Source organism: Balaenoptera physalus (assembly GCF_965194825.1).
Source record: "Balaenoptera physalus genome assembly, chromosome: 2".
In the NCBI taxonomy this organism is placed as follows: domain Eukaryota; kingdom Metazoa; phylum Chordata; class Mammalia; order Artiodactyla; family Balaenopteridae; genus Balaenoptera; species Balaenoptera physalus.
The window spans coordinates 115,568,795-115,582,301 of record NC_138883.1 but is presented as its reverse complement, the minus strand read 5'-3'; the positions used below and the strand labels follow the sequence as shown (position 1 = coordinate 115,582,301).

At 45.4% G+C, this 13,507-nt stretch overlaps 1 protein-coding gene and 1 long non-coding RNA gene across 2 annotated transcripts in view; one reads left to right on the top strand and one right to left on the bottom strand.

Annotated features, from left to right (window-relative positions):
* The window catches only part of LOC309651620, a 455,214-nt gene extending 450,455 nt beyond the window's left edge, over nt 1-4,759 (top strand). Inside the window, exon 3 of the long non-coding RNA XR_014258259.1 lies at nt 294-4,759. This is a non-coding gene — a long non-coding RNA (uncharacterized lncRNA). The remainder of the gene's footprint in view (nt 1-293) is intronic.
* The window catches only part of THSD4 (thrombospondin type 1 domain containing 4), a 576,458-nt gene that overhangs the window by 484,798 nt on the left and 78,153 nt on the right, over nt 1-13,507 (bottom strand). The window contains exon 4 of the mRNA XM_082443764.1: nt 4,791-5,152. Within this exon, the coding sequence (XP_082299890.1) occupies nt 4,791-5,152 (362 nt within the window). The remainder of the gene's footprint in view (nt 1-4,790; nt 5,153-13,507) is intronic.

The following is a 13,507-nucleotide window of genomic DNA, read 5'->3' as shown; positions in this document are numbered from 1 at the left end:
GGCACAGTGGTTGAGAACCTGCCTGCCAATGCAGGGGACACGGGTTCGAGCCCTGGTCTGGGAAGATCCCACATGCCGCGGAGCAACTAGGCCCGTGAGCCACAATTACTGAGCCTGCGCGTCTGGAGCCTGTGCTCCACAACAAGAGAGGCCACGATAGTGAGAGGCCCGCGCACCGCAATGAGGAGTGGCCCCCACTTGCCGCAACTAGAGAAAGCCCTTGCACAGAAACGAAGACCCAACACGGCCATAAATAAATAAATAAATAAATAAAATTTAAAAAAAAAGAAAAGTTTCCAGATCTATTCCAGCCAAGTAAATTCTATTTATTCATCAAGGTTAGGTTCAAATCCTACCTGTTCTGTGCAGTATTCCCTGACTGTTCCATCCCACAAAGATTTCCCATCTTCCTGAACTCTGGCCACATGTCTACTGTTTTCTGGCCCTTGCAGTGTTCTGTGAGTTTGCCACTTATCCACTACCTCACTGTCAGGCTGTCGAGGACAAGGACCATGGCTTCCAATTTTTTTTGAACTGCCCTGGTACCCAGGACTAGATGCAAAGATTTCCCTGGGTAAGAGAGCTGAACACTGCAAGGAAGAGATGCAGTTCATTTTAAACCTTGACTACCAAATCCCATCCACTTTTCAAGACGTGCCTCAAGCTATCCAACCTCCGAGCAGCTTTTCTGGACCACACCTGCTGGAAGTGAGCAGCCTCACTTTCAAAATATCCATTTCAAAAATACTCATTTCAGAGAAAAGAACTTTAGTGCTGGACTCTGACAGATCTACTTCGAACTCTGGTTCTGTTGCTTCTGAAGTGGGTGAGCTTGAGTGAGTCACTTCATTCCTCCAAGTCTGCTTCCTCATCTGTAAAATGTGAATATCTGCATCGGCCTCATAGGGCTGTGTGAACTGTAAACGTTACGGTGCATTTGACATAGTGCCTGTACATAAGAATGATCCAAAATGGTAGCCATCATCATTATGATTACTATTTCAGCCCACTGCCTTATCTGGAAGGCATTTACACACATGCCTTTTCCAACCTTCTAGAGCAGTGGTTCTCAAACTCTGGAGCATAACAGAATCATTTAAAATAAAGCTACCCAGGTCACAGTACAAATCTACAGAACAGAATCGCCATCAGGCAGGGGAGATAGTGGAGACTGGGCAACTCTACTTTTAACAAGCCTCCCCACCCCACTGCAAGTGATTCTGATATGTTCTCGCCAAACCTGGAAAATTCTGCTGGACAAGACTGATTCCCAAATTACTTTCCACAGAACCTTGAGGTTCCAAAGAGATACTTCCAGATCAATGGCTCCCAACCTTGGCTGGATTGGAATTATATAGATCTTCAAGCACAACCCTTAGAGATCCAGATGTTCACTTGGGATGTGACCAGGGTGTCAAGACTTCTAAAAGATGGGCAAAGGATTCTGATGGTCAACCAAGGTTGAAAACCATTGCTGCATTTGGATCTAGTCCCTGGGTTTCTATAGCAATGCCTCTGAGGCTTCCACCAGAGCACCTCAGCTTTTGTCTGTGTGACAGACTGAGCCTCTACCTAAGGCTGATTTTGCAGAAAGGATTCTTATGCTTCAAAAAATAGTTAAGTTTGCAAACAGCTGCTCTAGCCTGTCAGTAAGAGCCTGGAGGATCCCTCACCTGGTTTTTATACCTTTGTGTCTGTCCAGGGCCTTACAACATAGTAGATGCTTAATAAATATTTGTTAGAAGGCTGAATTATTTTGTTTTATTTGTTATCTGGCTCCAATTAGGTTTTCAGTTGCCTACAATCTAACAGTTTCTTAAACATCTAAGCTCCCAATAGCCTTTGCCTCAAACCTCAAACCTGAAACAGAGAGTGGGTCAGACGGCCATCCAGAGAACACACTGACATTTCTTCTGGGGTCACATATACTATGCAAGTTCCTAATGACTAATAAATATAAGCAAATGTGATTTTCGTCAGCCAGGAAGAGCTCGACATTTGTCAGCAGTGCGGGTCTTCCAGGCTAATATTTGGAGTGTTTCATCTAAAACTGTCAAATTACAAGAGCATGATAGAAACTTGTAGGAACTTCATAGTAAACAGTAACTGGCCCCTTGTCAATAAGTTAGAAGAAAAAACAAATTCCTGCTGCCAAAACACATGGGCTGGAATGTCTGCAGCCCAGGCCTGTAGCCAACTTGAGCCTGTTCCCTAGGCAGCTCTCCTAGGTTGGTTCTCAACCACAGAGGCTGGAAGAGAAGTCCCTAGTACTCCAGGGATCTGGGAATCAGCAGCACCTTCAAATCTCAGCTTTCCCATGGCTCTAGGAATCTGAGCAGTCATTTAACCTCTTAGGGCCTTAGATCCTCATGTGTAACAATACTTCATTAGGTCCTTAGAGCCAGGACTGCCTGGGTTCCAATCCTAACTCTTCACAGACTAGCTGTGTGGCCTTGGGCAAGTTACTCCCCTTCTCTGGGCCTCTGTTTCCTCACCTCTAAAATGCGGATGATATTAGCATCTATCTCATACGGTTGTCAGTGCAAAGGGACAAGAACAGTGCCTGGTACAGAATAGGCATTCAATAAACTTTAGCTGTTATAAATCTGCAATTCTGAAACCAAAAGTTTTGAAAACCAAGTTTTTGTCTTTCCTTTTCTTAATATTTATTTTTTTAATTTATTTATTTTCCTTATCTTTTTGGCTGTGTCGGGTCTTAGTTGTGGCACGCGGGATCTTCGCTGAGGCATGCAGGATCTTTCCTTACAGCATGAGGCCTCTTTGTTGCGGACTCGGGCTTCTCTCTAGTTGCAGCCTACAGGTTTTCTCTCTCTAGTTGTGGCACACCGGCTCCAGGGTGTGTGGGCTCTTAGTTTGCAACACACGGGCTCTCTAGTTGAGGCATAGGAGCTCAACAGTTGTGGTGCGCAGGCTTAGTTGCCCACAGCATGTGGGATCTTAGAGCCCTGACCAGGGATCAAACCCGCATCCCCTGCATTAGAAGGTGGATTCTTTACCACTGGACCACCAGGGAAGTCCCTTGTCTTTCCTTTTCTTGTTATATTTTTCTCAGTTTGGTGGCAAAACTAATTGGGCAGCAAACCTCACCTTAACAGACATAAAGCTTTTTATGGTCTTTTATTTTATCCTAGCTGATGTGAACATTCGTATGTTTCACTGCAGCAGTAATAATGTGTTTGATGATGGGATGCTGCCCCATGCCACGGGAGGAATGTCATTAACATGTGAAATATGCCCTAACAATACCTTTCTAAACTCTGAACAGTTCTGAATTCTAAAATGCACTGGCCATGAGCATTTCAGTTAAGGGGCTGGGGAGCTATGTTATTATGGGGTTGTGGTCAGGATGAAGAGAGAAAACACATGTCAAACCCTTGGCTTTAGTAGTAGCAGCCCCTCAGTCCCACAGTGACGTTGGAGGGTCCTCGGGTCTATACGCAGGAAGAGAGAAAGAAGGAATCATCCTCTCCCAGCTGGTCTCTCTTTTATTCTCCCACTGACATGCCATGCCAGTCCTCAGAACTCTCCCTTCTATCAACTCAGATTTGAATAATCATTCAGAATTCGGCCAAAGCACCTTCTCTGTGAAATGATCCTCTCTCTCCAAACTCCCAATGACCAGGTCAAGAGAGTTTGTGTGCCTGGCAAGGGTGGATGGGTTGCACCTCCTCTCCACCTCCAGGTGGCTGGCAGCTGAGAAGGATTCAGGCAGCGTTAGCCACAGTGGGGCAGGGTGGCCATTGGTGCTAATGTCTGAACTGCAAGGCCCACCTGATATGTTCGTGCCCTGCTTGGGATGGGCATGAACTTGGCTTAGCCACTAAATTATGTATTTCTTAAGCACAGCGAGCATAGCTTACACTTTTTGTTCTTCCTGTAAATGTTTGCTGTTATTGTTACTGCTTTCATATGAATATTCTCTCAGAATCTATCATGGACTTCGGGTGCCCAACAAATACTGCTGAATGGATGCTGAATAATCTGTCAATGTTGGTTGAATAATTCACTGACAAGCTCTTCTCAGCCTCTATATTCCTACCTTTCCATGGGCACTGTCTACTTTGGCATATTTATGCTAGCCTAGCCACCCGAGGCTTTTGAGAGCTACACAACTATTCTGATGCCAGTATGCCATTTCTGGAGTTCATATTTTATTAAGACTATAAAAAATGTCCAGGTCTTTAATTAGACATATCCTCAAAGTTGTGTGTTCACTCAAAATACTTTGGAGAAACTTTGTAGAAAAGTTCATAGAATCCTTAAACCTACAGCCTGGGAGCAAGTTAGACTCCAGACACTTAACTTGTTCAAGGATTCCAAACTCATGTCAGCTCTTGGGTTAAAAGGCCCCTTGTTTTGTGTCCTCAGCTCAAATCCACACATCCTGCGGCCAGGAATCTCCCTTTCCCCCAGCACTAGGGCAGCACTAGGACAGACGTCTCCCGGCTCCAGGTAGCTCTTTCTTTCAACCCTCCGCAGGGCCTCCCTAAGGTTGAGCCTAAGGGCATTCTGAAACTCAGCTTCACTTTGAAGGCAATTCAGAATCACTGAGGGGGTGGGAGTGGCCTCAACGCTTTAAAAGGCTGCAAAATAAATCAAAGGATGGAAGGAGGTCTGTGGAGCCAAGAATTCCTCCCCCTCTGGCAGAAGCAAGGCATTAACCGCGCAATCTAGGATGAAGAGCAGCGCGCGTGGCACATCCGGGCAGGGGCAGGGACAGGGACGGGGACGGTGGCGGGCGGGCGCGCGGGGGCCGGGAGGGCGTGTACCTTCTCTCCGCCGTGGGTTCGCGGCCCCGGGCCTGCGGGTGCCGGCTGCCTCGCTGCGCCGGGCCCTGGCGGCTGGAGTTGAGGCTGGCGGGGGCGCGTGGCTCCTCGCGGCTCCGGTGCAGCGGCACCGACGTACGCACGGCTGACACCACGTGGCCTGCGAAGGCGCGCGCGGGGGCTCCGGGCGGCGTTCCCCCGCGTGCGCGGTACGAGCCGGGCAGGCAGGGTCGCGTCTGCTCCATCACGCCGCCGCTGCAGCTGCGCGAGCAGGCGGACCAGGGGCCCCAGGCTCCCCACACGCCCGGGGCGCCGCCGCCGCCGTCCTCGGGAGCGCCCTCGGCCACCGCCATCCGCTGCGGGACCTGTGGAGACAGAGGCCGGTTAGGGGACCGCAACACCCGTTCCTGCTTCACCCGCAAAGGCCCTGGATAACCCGAAAGGCTTCTCCATTAGGCACAAGTTGGCACAGGGACTGTGTTAAAAATCTGAGAAACAAAATTGAATCCAGCCTGGGCTATACTCGTCTTCATACAGACGCAGACGCAGTCATAATATAGAATGAATGAGTATATATAGCGTATGTGTATACATATATATGTGTGTGTGTGTGTGTGTGTGTGTGTGTGTATATATATATATATATATATATATTTTTTTTTTTTTTTTAAATAAATGAAGGGACACACAAAGGCCAGAGTGCATAGGGCTCACCAAAATTGTATGTGGTCCTGGCTTTGGGGGCCATGGCCTTGGAGAGCTCAGTGTGGTGCCCTCACCTCCTAACTGAGGCTTACCCCTCTGGTGCTTAGGGTCCAGGCTAGAAGGACAGGGCTTCCCTTAAGCTGCTGAGGAGGCCATGTCCCAGTGTCTCCATGCAGTAAAGGCAACACAACTCCAGGGTTTAGAGTCCCTGCTCTAGAACCAGATGCCTGAAGTCACACCCCTGCCACCTCTTCTACCAGTGTGACTGGGAGGTTTCTGAAGCGCTCTGTGTTCTAAAGAGGGATGCTACCTACCTACTTCACAGGGCTGTAAGGAGATTTAAGTCAGATGTCCACGTGCAAAGCAGAGAGCTGGCACTAAACACATACTTGTTAAATCCATAATGATAACCTTTCCTGCTTCCAAGATGAATCAGGAGATTAAAAACGTCAGAAAGTTTTAAAGTTCTATCCCGAGGGTGACTCTACACCCCCATTCACTTAACTGGTCATTTCACAGAGATCTAGCATGCCAAGCAGGGTCCTAAGCGTGGGTACACTGTGTTCCTTCATGATGCAGATAGGCTCTGAGCACCAGGTATATACCAGTGTTAAGCTAGGTCCTGAGGACAAGGAGAAAAGCACCCCAGATTGCACGAATGGCCTGGCCCAGCAGCAAAGAGCTTTATGTAGCTAGGACAAGCCTAGGGAGGCTCCCCGGGGGGGACTGGCTGCCTGTCTGGGTGGCGTGGGGCTTGAGAAGTCCTCAGAGGAGCAATCATGGTAAAAGAGCTGTAATTATTCAGGCACCCACTTGGTGCCAGATAACGCGTGTAATTTCTAGTCCTCACAGCAGCCCTGGTTACAACCATTCTCACCTTTCAGAGATGAGGTTTCCCACCTGAGATTCAGAGACCTGTGACCTACCCTAGTCATGTGGCTGCAGCAGAGTTTGGACTCGAGTCTCCCCAGCCTCCAATACCTGCAGCTCCAGCACTGCCTGCTCTCCACCCCCAGCAGACAGCTGCTCTTGTGCTTCTGGATCCTTCCCCTGGAATGGCCTTCCTACCCTTGGGACACTGAGTAACACTATGACTTTCCTTAAAAAATGTGGGTTTTTCCAAATATCGTATATTAACGCATATATGTGGAATCTAGAAAAATGGTACAGATGAACCGGTTTGCAAGGCAGAAATAGAGACAGAGATGTAGAGAACAAAGGCATGGACACCAAGGGGGGAAAGTGGCGGGGGGTGGTGGTGGTGGTGATGGGATGAATTGGGAGATTGGGATTGACATATATACACTAATATGTATAAAATAGATAACTAATAAGAACCTGCTGTATAAAAAATAAAATAAAATTCAAAAAAAAATGTGGGATTTTCAGTGAACCTCAGGCTTCCATCTGACATGCATAATTGCCTCCAGATTACCTTGGCTTTTTTTTTTTTTTTTTTTTTTAGATATTGGGTTTCATCAGCATTGTTTGGTCCAAGAGCTTGAAGACCTTTCACAGTTACACTCTTCTGTCCCCACGATACCCCTGAGAGGTGAGAAGGTACAGGGACTGTCTTCCCCTTTGTGTGGAACAAACCCGATAAGGCTGAACTCCTTCACAGCACATGGGAATGAGACATGGAGCTAAGACTACCTCAGAGGGTGGTGTGGATGAGGAAACCCCCCCAAGAGCCTGAGGTGAGAGCTCAGAAAGAGTAAGCCACCACTGTAATGGCACCATAGTCACTAAAAGCCCTGCAGGGCTCAGCTCCAGGGTAAAGTCCTTGCTCCCAGGTACTCAGTTACCCTGAAGCCATGGGGCTTGTTTAATTGGGGCCACCTTCCTTCAATACATTCCAGGGCACAGACGGGGGTCTCTGGATGACCTTGATAGCTTAAGCTGGGTTCCTGAAGGTTCGGGGAGTGACTACCGGCAAGATGAGTGAGAGAGCTGAGGAGTCCAGGAAGCAAACAAGCATCTAATCAGAGGTTTAAGCCCAGAGCTCGACGTCAGCCCGCCAGTCTATGGGCGCCATGTTCAGAGAGCCACGGCGAGAGGTCAAGGGGTCATGTGAGTGGAGCCAGCGGGAGATGAAGTGGAGCGAGGGCAGGACAGAAGGTTCCGCGACAGGAGGGCTGCAGTTTCCTGACCACCAGTATGTGAGCAGCAGGCAGGAAGAAGGGCGCACGAATAGCAAATACACTCAACTCATCACTACTAAATTGGGAACCCAGGAGAGAAGGGTTATAAATATAAAACAAAACACAGCAAACAAAAGCCAAGCGTTTGTTCTTTTTTCTCCTCCCTGACATACACTGATTTATTAATATCCAACCGATGGTGGATTCGCTGGGTGATGATTGTAAAAAAAAATGTGCCGAATCAGGCCATAGTCTTGATATATAAAGTAATCCCTAGAGTGTGTGTGGTGGGTTGAATGGTGGCCTTCCCCAAAAGGTGTATGTCTACACCCTAAGCCCCAGAACTTGTAAATGTGGCCTTATTTGGAAAAAGAGTCAATGTCGATGTAATTAGGTTAAGCGTCTTGAGATGAGATCATCCTGGGTTTTCCGGGTGGCCCTTAAATCCAATGACAAGTGTCCTTAGAAGACAGAGAGGAGAAGGCCATGTGACCAGAGAGGCAGAGACTGGGGTGCTGCAGCCACAGGCCGGGAGCCACCACAAGCTGAAAGAAGCAAGGAGGATTCTCCCCTACTTACTGGAAGGAGCATAGCCCTGGCAACACCGTGATTTTGAACTTCAGGCCTCCAGAATTGTGAGGGAATAAATTTCTGTTGCTTTAAGCCACCACGTTTGTGGTTATTTGTTACGACAGCCCTAGGAAACGAATACAATCTGTTGGTACTTCCAGGACAAGGAAGAAAAGCAGACAGGCATTTGTTGGGCTCCTTCTCTGTGCCGGGTACTGTGCAAACAGCTCACATGCGTGGGGACGGACTCTATGACATAGGCACCAAGAGCTCCAGGTCACACTTTACAGGGTCCCTGAGCCACCCTAGGAGGTTGGTCATTTTGTCCCTTTTACAGGAAGAAACTGGGGCCGTGAGAAGCTGTATAACTTGCCCATGTCTCAGTCTAGTGAGGGGCACCGACAGGACTAAAATTGAGGTCTCCCGACACCTACTGTAGCATTTTTTTTTTCATGCAGCATTTTGCCTCCCTGCCTATGTTGTTGATGGAAAACAGAAGAGTAAAATGAGTAGTAATAAATCCACTTTGATAGTCTAGTAGGAGGATAATCAGGATAAACAAACAAAGGCAGAAGTATGTTTCTGGCACATTTGGGGACTTCAGTTACCCACCACTTCCTGATTGCTCATGAACATAGATAACTAAGGCACTGTCTATAATATTTGGCTTAGACGTGCAGCCAGACTAAAAATCCACTTCCTAGAACTAATCCCACCCTTAATTTAGTTTCCTATTGCCAAACTGGGCAGGGTCCCTAGGGAAGGAAAACATGAAACCACATTCCATCCTATTCTATTCATAAGAATTCTCTAATTTATAAAGTTGAATTATGGTGAGTGACTTGAAATTCCATCTCAGTCCCCACGGTGGGAATCCAACCCCATGCTCCAGAATTGTATTTTTATAGTACATAGCCAGGGGAAAAAAAAGAGAAACAGAAAGGAAGGAAGGAGGGAAATGCAGAGAAAGAAAGGAAGAAATATCAAAGAAAAAATAAAGGGAGGAGAGCTTTGCGTGTCAGCCTCGCAGTTCCATCAACCTCCCATCTGCCCTCTACGCCTTCCCAGTCCTCCTAATGACCCTCCTCCCTCCTTCTTTTCTGATGGTCACGGAGTTTTCTGTGAGGCAGGATGGGAAAAATTCCAAGTGTTCTGAGACATAATATTCCTAAAATTAGGACTAACTCACAGGACCTCAGTTAGTCAATGACAAACAGCAAAACCAAAGAATAAATCATGCTGAGAGACAAAAACCAACAAATAATAGAAACTCAAAGCCGTGTCAACTGCCAGCCTGTTGTCCCTTCCCCAAGACACACACGACATGTAAAGACTGAAGCAGAAAACACGAAGCGCTTCTCAAATGACCCCCAAACTGCTGATTTCTTTCATTTATAAAGAGTTCTAACAAATCAGTAAGAAAAAGACAAACAACCCAATGGAAGTAGGTTCAAAGGGAACCTACTTTGAATGGGGAGTTTACAGTTGTTATGGACTGAATGTCTGTGTCCCCTCAAGGTTCACATCTTGAAGCCCTAACCCCAATGTGATAGTATTTGGAGGTAGGGCATTTGGGAGTTAATTAGGTTTAGATGATGTCGGGTGGATGGGACCCCCTGATGGGATTCGTATCCTTATAAGAAGAGGAAGAAAGACCAGAACTCTCTCTCTTTCTCCACCATGTGAGGACATAGTGAAAAGCCAGCCACCTTCGATCCAAGAAAAGAGTCCCCACTGTGGAATCAAATCTGCCAGCACCTGGATCTTGGACTTTTCCCAGCCTCCAGAACGGTGAGAAATAATTCCTGTGGTTTAAGCCACCCCGTCAATGGTATTTTGTTATAGCAGCCCAGGCTGACTAGTACAGCAGGAAAATAAATACAATACATATATGAAAACTGTATGACATCACATATAATCAAATAAATGCAAACTAAAACAACAGCATTCCATTTTATCTCTATTAGATTAGCAAAGATTATAAAGTTTGACAATACTGATATGGCAAGAATGTTCCCTGCTGATGGGAGTCTAAATTGGGGCACTTCTTTGGAGGGAACTTTGCAATACCTACCAAATTTGAAATGTACGTACCCTTTAGCCCAGCAGCTCTACTTTCAGTAGTTCACCCTATAGATACTCTCAAAACTAGTGCATAAAGCTGTATATAGAAAAACTTTTATTGCATTACTTTTTGTAAGAACAAAACCAAAAATATCTGGAAACAACCTAAATGCCCATGAATAGGAGCTTGGTTAAATCCTCCCAAATCTAATCCCTCCAAGCAATGGATTACAATTTACCTGTTAGAATGAGGTATTGATAGATTTATACCTGTTAAATTGGACAACTCTCCATAATATATTAATTAGTGAAAAAAATACCAAGAAGTAGAACAGTATTAGAGAATAGACCTATTTACAGATATCACTAGGTTGAAACAAATAATTATTGATATTTGATCTTCTGTTATGAAAAGCAATATTCTGCTGTAAGGAAAGGAGTGGGTGACGAAGTTCACATTGGATGGCTTCAGCCTTCTAGGAAAGAGGTAAGATCTGCCACTGAAAGAAGGAGAGAGACAGACTGGAAGATTACAGAAAGAAGGTGTAATTAGGATGAGCAAAAATTTCCTTTATTTGCCTGAACTGGTTTAGCGTAAGCTCTACATCTGATATTCACAAGATTCATTTCAAGGATTTTTACTTCCATTTTGCAGATATGGTCACTGAGGTTCAGAGTGCCCTAGTGGATGAAGCATGGGTTTTGAAAATACACATAAGAAACAAAATGCAGTTGGCCCTCCATATCTGCGGGTTCCACATCTGTAGATTCAACCAACCTTGGATTGAAAATATTCAGAAAAAAAAAAATACCAGAGTTCCAAAAAGCGAAACTTGATTTTGCCTTGACTTGGCAACTGTTTACATAACATTTACATTGTGTTTAGAACTATTTATATAGCATTTACATTGTATTAGGTATTATGAGTAATCCAGGGATGATTTAAAGTATATGGGAGAATGCACATAGGTTATACACAAATACCATGCCATTTTATATAAGGGACTTGAGCATCTGCAGGTTTTGGTACCCCTGGGGGTCCTGGAACCAATCCCCCGCCTATCCAAGGATTGACTGCAATGCAGATCTGATGGTGTTGTTGGGTAGATGAAATGAAATAATGAAGTAAAGCGTCAAACACACTACCAGTCACCAAGCAGGAGCATAGAAGACCTCTAATTTCGTCCCTTCACTGGAAGAACTTACATCACCCATCAAAAGTTTTATAATGTGTAAGAAGCAGATCGAGCCCTCAAATAAAATTGGTGCTCTCTCCATTCCACTGGAGGTTTTAAAGAACAGAGGCAGGGTGGATGTAGAGGCAAGATAACAGAATTAAAAGAGAAGACTTTTCAAAGTACACATACCATGCCATGCCTTTTCCCCAGAGGTTATAATATGTCTTGCCTAGGATCAAGGGAAATGTGTACTTTGGATAAAATCCTCCGAACCTTCTAACAGCCCCCTTCCTCATAGAAAAATGACTGCTTGATGTTATGCTTTTCTAGATATTCACTGTGGGGCATGAGCCAGGGAACAGAAAAAAAAGGAAGGTATTCAAAGAAGTAGGAGAATCACGTTAGTCACATCCCTATTTAACTCGGGCCGTGCAAAAGAAGAGGTTGTAGTAGAACTGGAGGGGGGATTAAAATCCCCCAAAGATTTTGGGTTTGGAGATGGATGCCATAACTAACAACACTGTGGGACCTGCTGTATGGAAGTGACTGTTAGGCAGGGATGTTTTTGTAAATGTATACTGATGGTAGCATATGTGTGTGTAGGGCAGCCTGGGAATCATTCCCCTTTCCCTGGGTCCTCTAGGAAATCACCCCTCCACACTGGATGAAGTGTGATAGGAATGTATTCAGGGACCCTGTCAGCTGAAGCCAAGGTAAGCAATGTGAGCCAACTGAACACTCCCTGGAATTTGAATCGCCAGTAAAGTGGCTGAGCGACTGCAAATGGCTTTGGGTCCTTCGTCCTGACCTCACTGCTTACGCTCTGAGACCATTCCTGCTGCTCTCTGGAGTGTCTCAATGCCCACCTGCTTCCTAGGCTGGTTCCAAGAAATTTCCCATTGCTTATGTTAGTTTCTGTGGCTTGCAGTAAAGAACCCTAAATGGTATCTAAATGAGTGCAAATATTAAAATATATGGATAAAGTGTGGTAACAAAGACGGTGTGAAATAAGCCGGGTCTGCCTTTGGCACAGGACTTGGAGAGAAAGCAATGAGTGGAATGACTAAAGGTGGTCCTGACTTGGCAGAAGCCTTGGGATTAAGGGGGTCCAGGGCTGGAGGATTCATATGGAGACAACAGTTGACCACAGTCAGCGTAACCAGAGAACCGAGGTCTCCATGAAACATGATGGGCTAAGTGAATAGGAGATCACAGGGACAGACAGCAAGTGAGCTTAGAGGAGTTGGAAAAGCAACAATCTGAGGTATTGTGGCTGTGTTTTATTCCATCAGCATCTTTTTAAGGAAGATGAACATATGTGACTAAAATAGAACGGTGGTCAAATAAACTGGGGCTTCATGACTCAATGAAATAGCATAATCATGAATAATACAGAGCAATGCGGAAAGAGTCCTGTAATATAATACTAAGTGAAAAATGCCAAATACAAACTTGTAACTATACCATGATTATAATAATGTAAAGATTCTGTAGCATGTGAACAAAGCCTGGAAGGGAACGTGGAAAAATGAAAACATACGATCTGTTACTGAAGCTGGACCCCGAGTAAGTTTTCTTGTAATTTAAAAAAGCTCAGTCATGGTTATGATATTGCTTGCTCAATAAATAAAAATAAATAGATTAAGTGGAGAAAGATTCAGAACAGACTGCTGGGGGATGGGGGAGGCACAGAATAGACCAAGAGTCGGTGGTAGCCCTCCTCACAGAAAGCTCTGGGAATTTCTCATCGCCACCAGTAAATCCGTAACTAGCTAGGAACAGCTCTAAATGTTTTCAATGTATTTGGTTTTGGTACTAATGTGAAATCATGTAAGATTTCACTGATTTCTAATTTTCTTTCTACAAAATTAAACCCACCATCTGTTCTTCATAGAAAGCGAGTCACATGCAAAGTCTGACATTCTGAAGTCTCATTCTAGAAGAGACTGGGAAAAGGAGGTTTTGTTTTAGCCACATAACAAGTCAACACCCTAACGCAAACATTACAAAAATACACCTTGGAGTTTGAGCCCAGAGAGCAAAGTTTTGGAACTCCGAGAGC